Here is a 16,289-nt window from a genome sequence, read left to right as displayed (position 1 = left end):
GTTTTTAGCCTGAATAATTCAAAATCACTGAAAAGCAGAAAATAACTGGGTGATTATTACGAGTATGTCAATTTTTGGTTTCCCTTTTCCCCTCAGTTGTCATCGATTCCATTTACAAAGTCACCGAAGGCCGGCAGTCCGAAATCTTCCACCGCCATGCGGAGGGGAACTTTGACCCGAGCTGCTGCTTCACCATTTACCACGGCAACCACCTGGAGTCCCTGGATCTGATTACCTCCAACCCAGAGGAAGCTCGCACCTGGATCACGGGGCTGAAATACTTGATGGCTGGGATAAGTGATGAGGACTCGCTTGCTAAGCGACAGAGAACGCACGATCAGTATCCTTTTACAAGCCTGAGCAATGGCTTTCAATTCAGTATTTCTTGTTTATTTTTTTAGTGAATTTGGTACTGGGTGTTATTTCACCTCAAGCTAAGTGCCAAAAATTTTGCCATTGATTGCAGTAGAAATATTAGTTAGATTTGATGTGGACGCTTACCTGTGCAATAAGACATCAATTGTGCCTTAGGAACTGGATTAAACCCCACTGAGTCAGTGGGCAGGCCTGTGTTTTCTGTTAGTGAAATCCCTACTGGAGGGTACAGAAATAATTCCTTTGTGGCTGTTCCTTTTCCATACTTCCCTTAAAATGAACGTTTTGTGTGTGAGCATGTGCAGCTTGGCAGGTCTGGGGTTCGTTGTGCTACTGGCCACCTGTGAAAATCCTGAGGTGTCCACCAGGGAAGGATTTCTGTCCTCTTCTGTTTGCCAGCTGTGCCTTTGTTCATCCCCTGAAAATTACAGGGCCCACTAGAAGGCACCATTCCCAAAATATGGGAACTGATGGGAGACTTGAATTTGTTGGCCTCTGCACAGCTGAAACATGAACTTTTTTTTGGAGTCTTCTGGTAAATTGCCTGGTGACTTCAGGCCCTCTCCATTTCTCTTGTTTGGGGTGTGTCAGATATCTGTGCCTACTGCTCAGCCTCCACTGATCGTCAGAATGACAAATCTGTAAAGCTCCTTAAATGTCTTTTTAGCCTTGTAACCCAAATGCACTTCTGTCAAAGACTGTGCTCACTGAATATTTTCTGGATGTGCTTTCTTTCACAGAGTGTTTACTAGTGTGTCAAATATAAAGAATACTCTTCCCCCTAAACAAACAACAAAGTCTTGATTATAATTGTAACCTCTTTCTTGCCACGTGGAAGAATACAAAACAATCACTTGTAAATACTCCTGCTGGAGAATATACACGCACGGTATTTAATTTATATTTTCAGTGTTTAATTCTGATACGAGATAGGCACAGATCCGTTTGGGGGATATATTGCATGCTCTGCTGCACACACACTCAGCTTGCTATATTTATCCATGACTTTTTCCGAGCTGCACATATCTGCTCTATGGTGAACCATCACTTCAAGTCTTGTTTGTGTTATCAAATGCGGCAGCTGGGAGACTGCAGACAAAATGACCCGGTAATGGTTCCAGCTAGAGCAAGGATTTAGGAAAAGCTGCAAAGGAATATATGTGCAAAAAGGGGGTAAAATTCACTGGTTAGAAAGCGGAGGAGTTCACGCAGAATTAAGGGAGGTGCAGGAAAATATCAGAGCAAGCCCAGCAATATTTGAAAACTACTTTAGCTTCTCCTCTGAGAATATACTCAATATCAGAAATAAGGGAGCAAAGGAGCTGGTGTCGTGAACCAAACTACAAGTAATCATCATAAACCAGCGCCACTTTTAAGCATTTAAATGAAACTTCTGTCCATAGCAAGGGTAAGGGGAAAAACTGTTTGAGTGCCACCTCGAACAGACATCAAGCTGCAGAATGTCCCAGGAAAAGTTTTAGTAGAGCTGAGCTGTACAGAGTGCAGAATCACAGCCTGTTTTCTGGCCTTGACAGCTGCTGGTTTTGATACCACCTTGTCCTTGTGCAGGGAGAAACAGCAAATGTGTAATTGCTGTCCGTTCTCGCTGTACAATTTATCATTGTATGCACTTGTTGCTGCCCTGTGGGACACCTGACATAAAAGGTGAGGGCAGAGATATTAGAGGGAAGGCGGTGGTTAAAGAAGTTGTCCAAAGATGGATAAATAACAAGGGTATGGATGAAAGAACTGTGTAACAATCTTGGGGGAAAGAATGTGGAAAACAGGAGTGTTTAATTGTTAATGAGGTTCTTAAGGAAACCTCAGGCTCGTAATAATGTACTTGGCCTGGATTCACCAAGTCTCCATTAAGCCATCCACTTGCATTAGGTTGCATTTTCTGATACGGATGGCAGCTGGGCTGGCGTCCTGTGAGTCACAAAGCAGGAAGCCCCTGGATATTAACTCTAGGAAGGTCAACACTCTTAGTTATACCTGATAAAAAGTACAATAGCAAGTGGTACGTACCACAAGGGTACGGTAGTAAAAAATATAGCTTTGGTTTGGCATCAGCACACGGGGAAGCATGCAGATCGCACAAGCTCTTTTCCAACAGTGAGTCTTTCAGCCCTGACATCTCTAATGCAGGCTGTGGGAAATCTTAATTCACAGGTTTTGCCCAGAGGCTCTGACTCAAAAAAGAAGTGTTTGTGAAGGCTGGATTGAATAATGCCTAGTTATTCCCTAGCAGATGTTAAGGTGCTCTGCTAAGGAGTTTCAGCCTCCTGCCCAGAAGAGCTGGGGACGAGTTTCATTCCCTGAGCTGAAGTCTTGTCCTCGTCCTGCCCAGCTGCTCTGCCTCCCTCCTCCAGGAGGAGACCACACTCTGGTACGTTTCCTTGACGTGTTTGCAGCTGGGTGAAACAAACCTTTGAGGAGGCTGACAAGAACGGAGACGGCCTGCTGAACATTGAAGAGATCCACCAGCTGATGCATAAACTCAACGTTAACCTGCCCCGCAGGAAGGTCCGGCAGATGTTTCAGGTCGGTGCCTCTAGCACGGGGTTTCACTGTGCTAAGACAGTGCCAGTTGCGGTCTGCTTCTGTACAGAACCACAACAGGGTCTGAAAGCTGGGACTTAAAGCCCTGTCCTTTCCAGCATCTCAGATTGTTTCCCAAGTCTTGTCTTATTCAATTCATTAATTTTACTCTTTAGATGTGTTATTGTTTTCATTGCTATGACCTGAATTATTCTACTCTGGCAGTGATGGTTGCTCTGCTTCTATTGAAATCTTTTTTTTTTTTTTTTTTTTCTTTTAATTTCCTTTGTGGAAAATTATTTAATAGAAACTAGCTTTATGAAAGTGATTATGGTTCTTTTTAAAACTTCCTCTCATAGCCACAATAATTTTTATTTTATATTTTACTTCTGTTGTCTGAAAACAGTTACAGTTGGGCTGGTAGAAAACGGTTTACAACGTAGGAAGGAAAGATAAGCCAAGGACATGATGGAGAGCAAAATGCCTGAATGTTAGTGGAGTGGTTTCTGTGAAGGGGAAGTAAAATTTGGTCCTTGGAATGCAAATAGACCAGGTCTGCTCATTGCACCTGCTATTACATGAGCTCCTCTGGTCCAGAAGGAGACTGAGCATGAACTGGAAGAGCTTTCTTGAGAAGGAAGAAATGATAGCAAGGTTGGGGAGACTTTCTTTCCTTGGAGAGAGGAATTTTGGTTTGGTAAACCTGTGTGGAGACAGGCCCTCGGGCTCAAAGGCAAGTCAGCGTTGAAAGGGCTCTGACAGCAGGCGCTGTGACCTGCACTTTAACGCTGCTTGGAAAAGGCCACGGGTTTCATAACGAGAGGCAAAACATTGTACTGCAGCAATATATGAAAGATGTGACTTGTGGGAACAACAGCAAGTCTCTACACATTTATTTCACTTTGCCTACATCATCTGCTCGCGTTCTCAAGAGTTGTAGCTCCCCTGAAGTTTGGTCATTGTGGGGACCTGGATAACGTTTGACAGCAGTTCCCCAAAATACATTCTTTGTTCTGGAAATCCAAAGCAATCCTCTTAGGCAGATGTTCACAGCAAAAACCTTGTATTAACATACGTTAAGTACCGTTTTCTTCTCTTGCTACCTCTGAGGATAAACAAAAACCACAACCAAGGCTGGGGCTACCGGGGTTCTGTTTTGGTGCCGAGGCTCGGTGCTGCTGGCTCTTGGACGCCCTGCAGGGAGCTGACGGGGGGCTCGGAGTGCTGCAGCTGGAATTACCATTAATTTAAGACCGTGGCTTGCTCTGAATGTTTTTAAATGTCAGACTCTGTTAGAGGAAGCCAAAGGGTGAAATTATGATGTTCCTTGCTATGTTGTAATCCAGGATAACTGCAAGACGTACAGGAGAGTATCAGATCACAGAAAGCCCAGCGCGTGCTTCTTCACAAATTCAAAATTGAAGGTGGAATTGAGATCTCCATAGGGAACCTGGGGCTTCAGTGCAGGAACTGTTTTCTCCAAAAAAATCCAATAGAGAGTATTATCATTTTGTGGTTATTTTAGCCTGTGTGTAGAAGGCTTTGAGTCTGAGCAGAATTTTGCAGATTAGAATTTATTAAATTTCTGTTCTGTGCATAAATCCTCTTCTGCTTTATTCCTTGAATTCACCTACTTTCTGGCATGCTTACCTAAGTGTCCTTACCTCTTAGGAAGCTGACACAGATGAGAACCAAGGAACCTTAAATTTTGAAGAATTTTCGGTGTTTTACAAGATGATGTCCTTACGTCGAGATCTCTACTTGTTACTCTTAAGCTACAGTGACAAGAAGGATCACCTCACTGTTGAAGAACTTGCTCAGTTTCTAAAGGTGGAACAAAAGGTATGGAAATGTACGTGCATATAAATCCAAGTATAGGGAAAGGATTATGTGGAAAACGTTTAGCTTGGGGCAGGGGGATGGGGAACAGTTTTTTTTTTTTTTCACAAGAGATCTTTATTTCCAAGGGAAGACTGTATTTTTGTGATGCAACATAAAGGTGGATATCACAGCAACCTGCCAAAGTTCAGAAGGGTCAGGGGTCCAGGATACTACCTGGATGCTCCAGGGAGGACATGCACGAAGATGCTGAAGTGCCCAGGAACAGCTGAAGGGCAGTGGGAGGAGAGGGGCATGGAGGGACCCAGAACAGGAGGAAAAACATGTGAAAGAGGCAGAGAACGCTCTCTGTGGGTGCGGAAGGACATCAGGAAAGTACTGATGCAACAGGAAAACGAAGCTGACTGTAAAGCCTGGCATACTGAACCCACCCTCTGTGTACACACTGCCCAAAATCCCGAATGCAGGCAGGGCTGTCAGCTGTAAACACTCTGCTGACATTATTCTGAGAGAGGGAAAAAAAAGAAGCATGACTTCCTTAGGTGAACCTCGAGGCAGCGTACTTTAGAAGCATCTTGCACTTTTTGCCTCTTCCCTCTTGTCTTCTCACTCGCCATTATTAGCAGTATTAAAGCACATTTACCTTTGTGTGTTTTCAGAAGACAAATGTGATAGCAATGACCTCAGGCAAGGCAAGATTGCCTTCAAAAGCTGGTGATGGTTCAGATCATAATGCAGCTCTAAAATGCCTTCAACCAAAGAGCATCGAGTTTTTGCTCTTGTCTGGCTGCTTGGAAACCTGTGGGTGGTCTGTCCAACTCCATCTGCTACTATTTTGGGGCAAGACTTTTGAATATTCTGCTGACTGAGGATAGAATAAGTGTTTTTTGGTTTGGTTTGGTTTTGGTCAATTTGCTAAGCTGGCCTTCCTGGGAGAACACCCTGTTGCCCTCACCTAAGAGCCTGTGAAACAGGATTATTTCCATGTAGGTGCAGCTAAACTCGGTTCATTGCAATTGAAATTGCAGTTTTATGGCTTCAAATGTCAGAGGAGCAGAAAACAGGCATAAAATAGGCTGGTTTCCTAGAAGTGGATGTCCAGTCACATCTGCATGCCTGCGGGTTGTCCCTTTGGGAGTGCCCTTTCCTAATGGATCGATCGGGGTCTGAACTGGCCCCACCCAGAAGCTGCTCTCCTGCTAAATGACAGGTTGCTTCCACAGCAGGATCTCCAGGGGCTTTTGACTGACAGTTTGGCTCATACTTGTCTTTGTGTAATGTGTGAAATGGGCTCTGAAAACATCTTCCCTGCTGAAGAGCAGCTTTGCAGTAGGTTCTGGACCTGCCCAGTGGGGGGAATGGCCTCGTGCTCTTTGGAGCCCCATCGTGGTGCAACTCTTTGTTGCTCTCGCTCATGGTTTCATGCAGTTACAAGGCTGCTTTGGTGTTACACACTTGAGATGTTTGGTTTTGGTTCTCTGAGAGCAGGAGAATCCATATGAAAAGGGTCTCCTGCTGCTGGCTGGGGGTCCGGTACTTTGCAATATCATTTCGTTTGTGCTGAGAAAAGGACAACCTGCTGAGATCTTTCCCCCAACAGCACCCTCTGTGTGCTCCAGGAAAACTTATTGCTCCTTGAATGCTGTGCCCTCGTGCTCCCGCATGCAGACCCCCACGGACTATTCTCAGCACACCTCCAGCTTGGCACCAAGCCGGTGACTTTGGTGGTTAAAAGGTTAAAGGGACCTTCATGCAGCCTGGATGAAACTGGCCGCAAAACTATTGCCCCACTCATTTTAGTTGAACAGAACAGGGAGTAATTTCCTAACAATTAAGCCCTGGGAACACACACCTGTAATTATGTAAAGCTTTCCTTAATTATTCAGTTTGGGCTGGTGTGTTTGGAGTCTGCCTGAGAGTCTCAGCCAACTCTTACTGCATGCCCACACTAATTAGGTGGTGCACAGGAACAATTAGTGATCTGGTAAATGCTGAAAACCTGATGAGAAGTGGTAAGAAATGGGGGTTAAATGCATTTTAAGAAAATGACTGTTTTGCACCAACTCTCTGTGCTCTCTTGGAGTTGGTTTTGCAGGAGTGTGCTGAGGCTGCATGTGTCAGGGAATGTGCGCCGGGCTGCGAGCTGAGGCAGCGTGTGCTGAAGGGTGTCAGGAACCTGCATCCTGGGAGGAGGAGGAAACGATGAGAATATCAATGTTGGTACAGGAACTTTGAAAAGAGAGGCTGTGGAGGTTGTTGATGTGACACGAGGGTCATATCTGGTCAGCACTTCTGCTTTCTGCAGCAGCCTCAGTGCAGCAGCACAGGCTCTCAACCAGAAAGCAAGCTGATGCCTTCCCTCTTCTCATGCTTATACAAAAGAATTACGAGTATAACTGATTTGTGTGATGGCTCCATATGTTACGACTTTTTATATCAACATACTGCATCAAGATTGGAAGCACGGATTTGCTTTGTTTATTTATATTTTGTTTTTCTTATAGAGTAATTAGCTGCGAACAGCTGAAGGCTGACCTATCAGTGCGTGGTTGGCATCCTGTCTGGGAACACCTGTCACCAGCACTGCACTTCTTTTCTAATTTCTTCTATTTTTGTTTTCCAGCTACTCTTCTGGTTTACATTGTTTTCTCTTATTTCGTTTCCCACGAGAATGGGAAACCAGGGTGGTTCACGCTCCTCTGCAGGAGAGCTCTCCCATCACCTGGCACCGCCGTGCTCTGCACCTTCTGATGACATTATAGTTTTGGCAATTGATTTGCCTGACCTGCTTCCAAAGAAATTGATGAAATCAAAAGTGATTTTGCTCTTTTTTCCTGCTTCTATGCAGAAGGTTAGGGGTAATGTTGCATTTTGTGTAGGATTTTTTTTGGGTAAAATGATTGCTAGTTTATTTACTTAAAAAACAAGATCTCATTGGTCATTCAAAGGCTGATACTCTTTTAGGGAGTGTAGCCATATCAAAATGAAAGCTTTTAACTAGGAATATAAAAAATGATCCCATATAAAGAGGTTTTAGAAGTCCCATGGTTGGCCATCTTCAGCAGTCCCTGTATCCACATATTTAATCACTGATGGTAGTCACTGCTATTCGGAATTCCTTCTAATGAAGGACTTTAAAACTTAATTAAAGCAAATTTATATTAGTATCCTAAGTCATAATCTCTCTTAAGCTACAGTTAAAAAGCACAAATCAGTGGCATTTTCCCTAACAGATGCAGCTTTGGGCTAGATTAGACATTTTCATTCGCAGAGCACACAAGCACCCTGCCACTCAGACATCAAGGAGCGGTGCGGGATAATGAAAAAGTTAATTCTGGCCAGCCTGTGCTGAAGGAGGGCTGCTATGAATAGTGCTTGCAATCAACCAGCAACATCTATTTGAGCTGGGATAATCAGTTATTTTCTCTACCAAATTGTTCTCGTTCCTCTTACCCAGTGTAATTCCAGCGGGCGTCTCATGTTGCCGGCTTAGCTGGAGATATAAATAAAACGTTCGGAGAGGCAGACGGGCTGGGTCTTGCCTTCCCTGGGCAAGAGGAAAAGCAGAGGGAAGGAATAAGGCTGGAAAACCTCTCTTGCCATGTGAATACTTCTTTTTTCAGCTTGAGGTGCCAGCTGAGTTGAACTGCTTGCTCTCCTCCCGCAGCTGTCCCCATAACGTCGATACAGCTGGGTGCTGGGTGCGCCGTCCCCTGCTCATTCTTTGCGTTTAGGCTGTTAGGAGAAAAGGTTGGTCATGGCACCCATGTTTCTCAGGGGGAGCTCAGCTCTTGGCAAGATCAGCCCCTTACAGAAGCCCAGATCGAGAGTCAGCTGCTTGGAGAAGGTGTCAAATGCTTGGGCATTTGTTGGATGCTGGGAACAGGGAGCTATGGGCAGAGCACAGCAAATGGGGTTGGTTTTGCCAGCTGAAAGAGAAGTCTGTAAAAATAACACTTCCCAAAGGGACCGTTTGGGGATTTAAACAATAAACGTTGCCTGATCTGCAGGGTGGCTTGTCTCCCTCCTGCTGCAGCTGTGAGAGCAGAGATGGCAACCGCTGGGAGAGAGGAGCTGCCCGGCCCCTGCTTCCAGCCTGCCCCGCGCCTTCATTCGGAGGCAGGGGCTGGAGCTGCCTTTGGCAATGGGGGCAGAGTGCAGGCACTAAGCAAAACGTTGGTACAGAGAAGCTGCCAAAGGTTTTAGAGTCATTATTGCCATCCTGTGATAGAATTAGTAGAGGGGGGACAGGGGTGAAAAAACGATGAGGGGAGTGATGAGAGCTGCTTCCCTCTGACTTTAGAAGGAACACAAGCACCCCTGGTGCTCTGGCCCCATTAGGCAGGACTTCAGCTGGGGGCTAGCTGAAGCTGGTGACAAAAGTCTTATTTGTTTCTGAAGGACTGCTGCTTTTCATTTCACAATCTAATTATTTATCTCATAGTGCGTATATTACTCTCCTAGAGAATGAAGTCTCTTGAAAGTAATGAAATTGCAGGAGTGGAAAATGTGTGTAAATGAAATCAAACCCTGCCAAATCTTTTTTTTTTTTTTTTTTTACACGTTTAAGTAGATTGTACTAAGGAATATCACATCATAGCTCTAATTTCAGCATGATTGCCCAATGCAACTATTATTAATTCTGCTGAACAGCTATTTTTTTTTTCTTTTAAGCTGAAATGACAACTTTTAACAGCAATCACTACCTCTCATTCCTATTTTTCTCCAAAAAGGTGAGATCCATGTGGCTTGTGGAGAACTGACAAAAAATCAGTTCAAGTCCTTTTACAATAGGGTCTATCCTCTTCCTATTTGACTGAACTCAGTGTTTGATTAGAAGGTTTTCCATGGGACCCAGAGGTCTGAAGTTGGTTTTGACATGCTGGTCACATAGTAGTAAAAATAAATGCACCAACACTGTCCTTTCTGTGCAGATGAATAACGTGACGCCAGAATATTGTCTTGACATCATACAGAAGTTTGAGGTCTCAGAAGAAAACAAGGAGCAAAATGTTCTTGGGATTGAAGGTAACGCTTTTATTTCTAAATTATTTTTATGTCCTGATCAATTATAGCCGAATATAAAAGCCTTAACAGTATTTTCAGGTATCTTATAATATTTGATGACCGTGACAGCAGATGACAGAAGAAACCAGCAGTCAGCAGTGCAGGTGCATTGTTGTGGGTTGTGGGAGATGGCAGTGGGTGGGCTCAGCTGCCCATCAGGCAGCGATACATCACCCAGCCATACATCACAGCCACAGCACGGTAATTCCAGGGCTTCAGGCTTGCATGTTTTTATGGCTAACTGTATATTTGTATAGCACAGTATAAATGTAGTTATGCTACACTACATTCTAACCGAAGTAATACATCAAAGCTTGCATTCTGCTCTGTCTCTGTAGGGTTGGAATCACTGCTGTACACTCCATTGATTTATGCTTATGTGAAATAAAATAGGAACAGTTGCTTTTTCCTTGGGTTTTTGTAACTTATTCACCTTGTTTGCTAAAGCAATTGCAGACGGTATATTTACTCAAAATCCAATTTAGTATCATGTTCAAATCTGAATTGGAATAAAACAGATTAAATACTATGGTCTGTTAATTTGCCCAGAAGATAGATTTCATGAAGCAGAATAATTTACACGGTGATTTCTCTAGGGAGTGGGGGGGAAATGTTCCTCCACACAGCACTTAAATCCTGGGTGCAGCCTCCCAGTTCTGAAATAAGTTTCTGGCGTGACTCTGGGCAATTCATTGAAATTTACAGTGACAGAAGGAAAGCAAAATGAACAAGCAATGACATTTAAAAAATATTTATGAAAGCTTTTATGTTCCTTTTAATCTTACTGCTGCTCCTTTTATGTTCGAGTTGCTTTCAGGGTTGATATTGTGTACACCGTCATTTTTGAAATATTTTATGCTTCACATTCTCAAAGGAGATATTTTTTAAAACTTTCTCTGTTTTGATTCTAATCTGATTTGTAGTGCTATAAACCAGTACCATCTTCTCAGATAAGCTTGCAGCATAGAGAAAACTGTAAGCTAGAGTAAAAATGGCTAAATCAGTGAATTGGCTAGCCCAGGTCCCCATGCTGTCTGTTCCTTAAGTGGCTGCTACCTTGGCTATCCATGGTACCTTCTGTGGACCTGCAGAACACCAAACCTGTGCTCTTCCAGGCGTCGTATCCTACATCTCTTCTGCTGCCCAGAATTTGTCTTTGCTGTTGGATTTGACATAGGGAGGCTCTCCACACTTACAGAGGAATATTAGGTGTGCATTTTTGTCGTCTGCTCCTTGCGGGTTTGAAGGAAACACCTGATCCAAAAACAGTTGGGTAGTGGGCATGTAGATGTGTGGTTTTATCTGGCCTTCCATATACCTACTATTCTTTACTTTCGTGCTTATATTTAAATCCTAAATTCTGGTTTTACTGTTGGTTGTTGGTTTATTTCTGAACAAGCTTAGCTCACTGCCACGTTTTGCAAACACTTCTTGATTGTGTAGTGCGTTGTTTTTTGGGGGGGCAGTCATGAATGTGTTTTTCTAGATTATAGTTTATTTTCTAATTCAAAGAAAATTGCGTAGGGACAAGATTTGGATCTTGGGAGCATGTTCTGCTTGAAGGTAATAAACTTCCACGGGATTCCAAAAAGAATGACCTGGGTTTATGCCAGCGGTGGACTGAGGCTATGCAGCATCTTCAGTGGGCAAAGAAATAGGCAAGCCCCAGACTGCAGCTGATGTGCTGAACATATGGGGTGTGAAGGCGAATCTCAGCTGTGTGATTCATTGGTTTGGGGCCAGGGGTTAACACTAACAAGCACAATGGGAAAACACAACTATCAGAGTGCAAATCCTTTGCTTGGGAAGATGCACGGCATCCACGCAAACCTTCCTCTGTTCAAAGGTTTCACCAACTTCATGCGCAGTCCTGCTTGTGACGTGTTCAACCCATTGCACTGCGAAGTGCACCAGGATATGGACCAGCCCCTCTGTAACTATTTCATTGCTTCATCTCACAACACGTACCTGACGGGAGACCAGCTGCTGTCCCAGTCCAGAGTGGAGATGTACGCGCGGGTGCTGCAGGATGGCTGTCGGTGTATTGAAGGTACGTTGTGGTGGGACTTGTAGCTGTGAGAGGTAGGATAGACATTCCCTTTCAGCACAGTCAGTGACAAACCTAAGGTGTTAATGCTTCGCTATCTTACTAATTTCAGTGGAAAAATGACTGGAGGAAAAGGACGGGTGAGCAAATAGTGCCTTCTGCCAGCACAGCTGTGTGTGTGTTTCTGTCAACATCTGAGCTGAAAAATGCAGTTTAGGTCAGGCACAACAGACATAAGATGCTGCTTTGTTGGCTGAATGCTGGTGTAAGAAAACAAGATGCTGCTTGTTTATTTGTCTGGTAGCCTGGAGGTGGTGTTGGATTGTTTAAATTCTGTTTGATTTAAATAGTAACAAAACATTATTTTCCTCTGGATGTTTTGACAAATCTAAACTCAGTCAGTATTAATTTTGTATCATTAATGTAATGTATATTGCAAAACCCATCACTGGAATTAGATTGGAAAAATTAACCTGAAAAAACTGGGTGGTCCGTCACTCTTATTTTCTTCTGTAGGAAAGTTCCCTCTAGTGCAATCGTATGTTATTTTGCCTCACTTCAGAGCTCATGTAGATACTGTACAGTGTAGGTAAGAGCCCCATAGCTTGTCTTTTGTGAAGTTAACTTTCTTTGGAGACGGCAGTAGTAACAAGTTTGATGTAAATCCAGACCACGCTAACGCATTAGAAGTATTATTGTCTCAATCCATTCATATTTCATATTGACATGTGATGATCTCAGTGCTACTCCCACTACACACTTAGTCATCAATCACAAGTTTAACCGCAAGGGGAAAAAAGGCTAGATATTAAAAAAAAAAAAAAAAAAAAAGTCTGCAGAAGCTGCTTTCCCAATAGAAAGCTGTGAACATTACTTGATCTATTCCACCTTTGTAATTTTGTGTATCAGGAAAAAATGAGTTTAATGTAAGAAGGGAGAGAAAGGCTAAGGTTGCAGGTATTTTGTTTAGTATATGAAAAGATGGTCTTGTCAGTGTTAGCTTAACTGGAGAGTTGTAATGGACTGAATGAACCTTCCTGACGCCTGTACAGTTGAGTGGTGTACATGAGTTCTGTTGGCAAACAAGATCAGCAGAAAAATGTAAGATCATGGGCATCTCTTAATGTATAGCTTTTTTGTCTTCGTAGTGGATTGCTGGGATGGTCCGGATGGAGAGCCGGTAGTGCACCATGGGTATACGCTTACCTCTAAAATACTCTTCCGCGATGTGGCAGAAACTATCAATAAGTATGCTTTCGTCAAAAATGAGTAAGTGTAGAGTTAGCTTTGAAGCTAAACTTGTCTGTTTTGTGTAACTAATCTCATGCCAAAGTTCAATACCAGGAAGTAGGTGTATTCCCTTAAACACACAGAGATTATAGAAAGTGGATTCGGTTCCCCTGCTTACTGCCTGTATCAAATTTATTGATCAGCTTCACAAGCAATACTGTCAATCTAATTAGAAAGTTCAGCTGAAGTTAGAAAGACCTTTCATGCATTGTAAACTCAAAAATACTTTGAACAGACTGAGACTGTTCGATATCAAGTGATTATTTTGGTTCTTTGATCAAAACTTTCCACTCATTTCCCCTGGGAAATTCTCCTTAAAAATCAACACCGTAATATTCTCTACCTTATTCGATACTTTATTTCAGTAGGAAAATTGAAAAGCTGTCTCATACTTAGTATAAGAAAATGCAGAGTTGAGAGGTAATGTTTAAATTTGAGTTTTCTTTCCATGGTGCTGTATAACAAAGTTCATTATGAAAATTGCAGAGACTTGAGCCATATAGATATGTCTATATGGACACGCACACACATAACAGGCTCAAAAAATCATGAGTGGGTGTATAAAATTTTGAGTAGTCTGGGGAGAAGAAAAGTAAAATATATATTTGGAAAGTATAGCCAAATATTTCTGCTTCTCCTCAGTCTGGTCATCTTCAGAGGTTTGGTCTGACTCACCATAGCTGCACTTATTAAGACAAAGGCAAATTGTTCATGCTGCTATTACAAAATATTTGGAAGATGAACAGAGAGGTGTTAGCACTTCTGTTGAACCTCATGATTCCAAAATGCTTGCTGATCACAGCATATACAGATTTGGTACGTGGCTTGCAAAGGAATATTGTAACTTCTGTCCAACTCTATACAACAGGAGGGCATTGCATTGCTGATGAGTTTTATTGTGCGTTTCATGGTCTATGTCTCACACTTGGTGATTATCTGTTTCAAATTTTGGCACTAGTGGGACGGGGTTGGAGAACCCTCCTGCAGGGATTAGCAAAGGAATTCTGAGCCCCCAGGGATCTGGGAATTCATATCTGAAGTCATTCCTCTCAAAGCGAGTCTGTTTCCAGACTCTTGACAATGCAAAAGCAAATGACTTGAAACAGTTTGTGGTAAGCTGCTATGACTCCATCTGGGGTTTTTGTTTGTAGGTTTCCAGTGATACTGTCTATTGAGAATCATTGCAGCATCCAACAGCAGAAGAAGATCGCTCAGTACTTGAAGGAGATATTTGGTGACAAATTGGACTTGTCATCTATAGTCACCGGAGACTCCAGGCAGCTTCCTAGTCCTCAAAATCTGAAAGGGAAGATCCTAGTGAAGGTAATTTGCTACTCATGGCGTGTTCAAAATACAGCAAAAGTCAGCATGTGGTATTTATGTAGGTCTTTTGCTTTGGAGAGCCGGTTTGTCTGTACCATGAGGATCAGCACAGATGCAGTAAGTTACAATTCTGAGCTTTTCACAGACACATCAAAACAGGGGTAAGCCTTAGTTTTGACAAGTGTCCCAGAACACTTCTCTAAGTGTTTTAACAAGGAGCTGTTATCAACAGCAGTGTAAAGAAAAGTCTTTCTACTTCTTCAGCATCTTGTCTAAGAGCCTTACAGGCAGAGATGCTGGTTTTTAAACCTTAGCACTGAGTCAGGGGAGTAGAGAAATGATATAAAATGCATCTTTGTGAATAGGAAGGAATGTGACAAAATTATCTGATGCTTTTCTTTTTCTAAAATCTAATTTATGTTATTACAGAATCACAGAATTGTAGGGGTTGGAAGGGACCTCGAAAGATCATTGGGTCCAACCCTCCTGGCAAAGCAGGTTCCTTAGAGCAGGCTGGATATTTTTCCCTATCATTCATATCAATCTAAGCGTTGTCCTACAGTCTTCCGTTACAAATACAAAGGATTTTGGAGTAATATAAAATCATCTGAAATTTTCTTGCAATTTCTTGCATTTCTCTGCATCTCCCCCTCACCCTGCTATGAGCAGTAGTTCATGAAATGAAACTATTTTCATGGTTCATCAGCAGTGGTTATGAAAGAAGAGCACTTCAGAAGGTAGCTAAAGAGCAGCAAGGGAGGAGTAAGTGTTGTATGCAAGATAAATTCTTTGAGCCTCTCAGTGTAAACAGATTTGCTCTGAAAGGAATTTCAAAGACCAAAATGGATCTAATAAGAAAGAAATGCTATGCAGGCCTTTGAGAGGATGATTAATAGAGTTGTAGCTTATTAGATTGTCTAATTTACTTTGACACACAAGGTCAATTACTTTGCTGCGAGCCCTTGAGATAACATTTTTGCCTCTATCCTCCATGTCAAACTGTCTACAGTGATTCACAGTTTAGGTTTGATGCTAGGTTGAACATATTTCAATACATAGTAGAGATGTGACTCTGAATTAGAAAACCTTCAAGTGCTCAGCTGTGATTTTGAATTTCATTGAAGTGGTTTTCTTGTGTAACTGCTGGTTAATGAACTACGTGAGCAGGTAGCGTCAGCGTCGCAGGGAGCTGAACTAAACAGTAGCTAATGTCAGTCGTGTGACAAAACGGAGCGGACCTAGCTTGAAATATTATCAGAGAATAAGAGGCAAGAGATTTAGTACTGTGCTGTTCTGCTATGAACTTTCGTGCTGGTCTTCCCAGCACATAGCAGCTAACAACAGCTGAAACTGTGTGAGTAGTTACAGAACGGTGCGGAGCTGGGCTGATTTTTTTAGGACAAGGAATTCTGTTTTCAGCATCACGGCGTCTTGTCACAGAGCCTTATCTCCCATCTCCTGTTTAAGTTAAACAGCCATGTTAGAACAGATAAAATGTTTAGGAATGAACATCTTGTTGAAGTAAGCCAGTTTTCCATCTTTTTTTTTTTTTTTTTCTATTATTTTTACAGTTTTATACATTTTTCTTTGAAACACTGGATTGATTAATTAGCCAAACAATTTCAAGTGGTGGCCACAGTTCTCATTTTGTTACTGCATATAAAAAGTAATTCTGGTAATGGGGGTTTAAACCCATATAAATGTTCAAGTATGAACTGCATTTAAAGGTCCTTCCGCATTCTGAGCATGCAGTAATAAAATAAGCTTTGCTGCTTCCTTCGTGATGATGGCTACTCTCACTGAGTTC

The 16,289-nt window shown here is 42.6% G+C and overlaps 1 protein-coding gene across 7 annotated transcripts in view; it reads left to right on the top strand.

Annotated features, from left to right (window-relative positions):
- The window catches only part of PLCH1 (phospholipase C eta 1), a 63,490-nt gene that overhangs the window by 27,586 nt on the left and 19,615 nt on the right, over positions 1-16,289 (top strand). For all 7 annotated transcript variants that reach the window (XM_072042276.1, XM_027464544.3, XM_072042274.1 and 4 more), the window contains 7 exons: positions 97-340; positions 2,790-2,919; positions 4,588-4,758; positions 9,690-9,783; positions 11,669-11,872; positions 13,018-13,138; positions 14,311-14,482. In XM_072042276.1, coding sequence (XP_071898377.1) covers positions 97-340; positions 2,790-2,919; positions 4,588-4,758; positions 9,690-9,783; positions 11,669-11,872; positions 13,018-13,138; positions 14,311-14,482 — 1,136 coding nt within the window. The remainder of the gene's footprint in view (positions 1-96; positions 341-2,789; positions 2,920-4,587; positions 4,759-9,689; positions 9,784-11,668; positions 11,873-13,017; positions 13,139-14,310; positions 14,483-16,289) is intronic.

The sequence above is a fragment of the Anas platyrhynchos genome, chromosome 9 (assembly GCF_047663525.1).
Source record: "Anas platyrhynchos isolate ZD024472 breed Pekin duck chromosome 9, IASCAAS_PekinDuck_T2T, whole genome shotgun sequence".
NCBI lineage: Eukaryota > Metazoa > Chordata > Aves > Anseriformes > Anatidae > Anas > Anas platyrhynchos.
The sequence above is the reverse complement of the archived record's forward strand: the minus strand, read 5'-3'. Positions and strand labels throughout refer to the sequence as shown.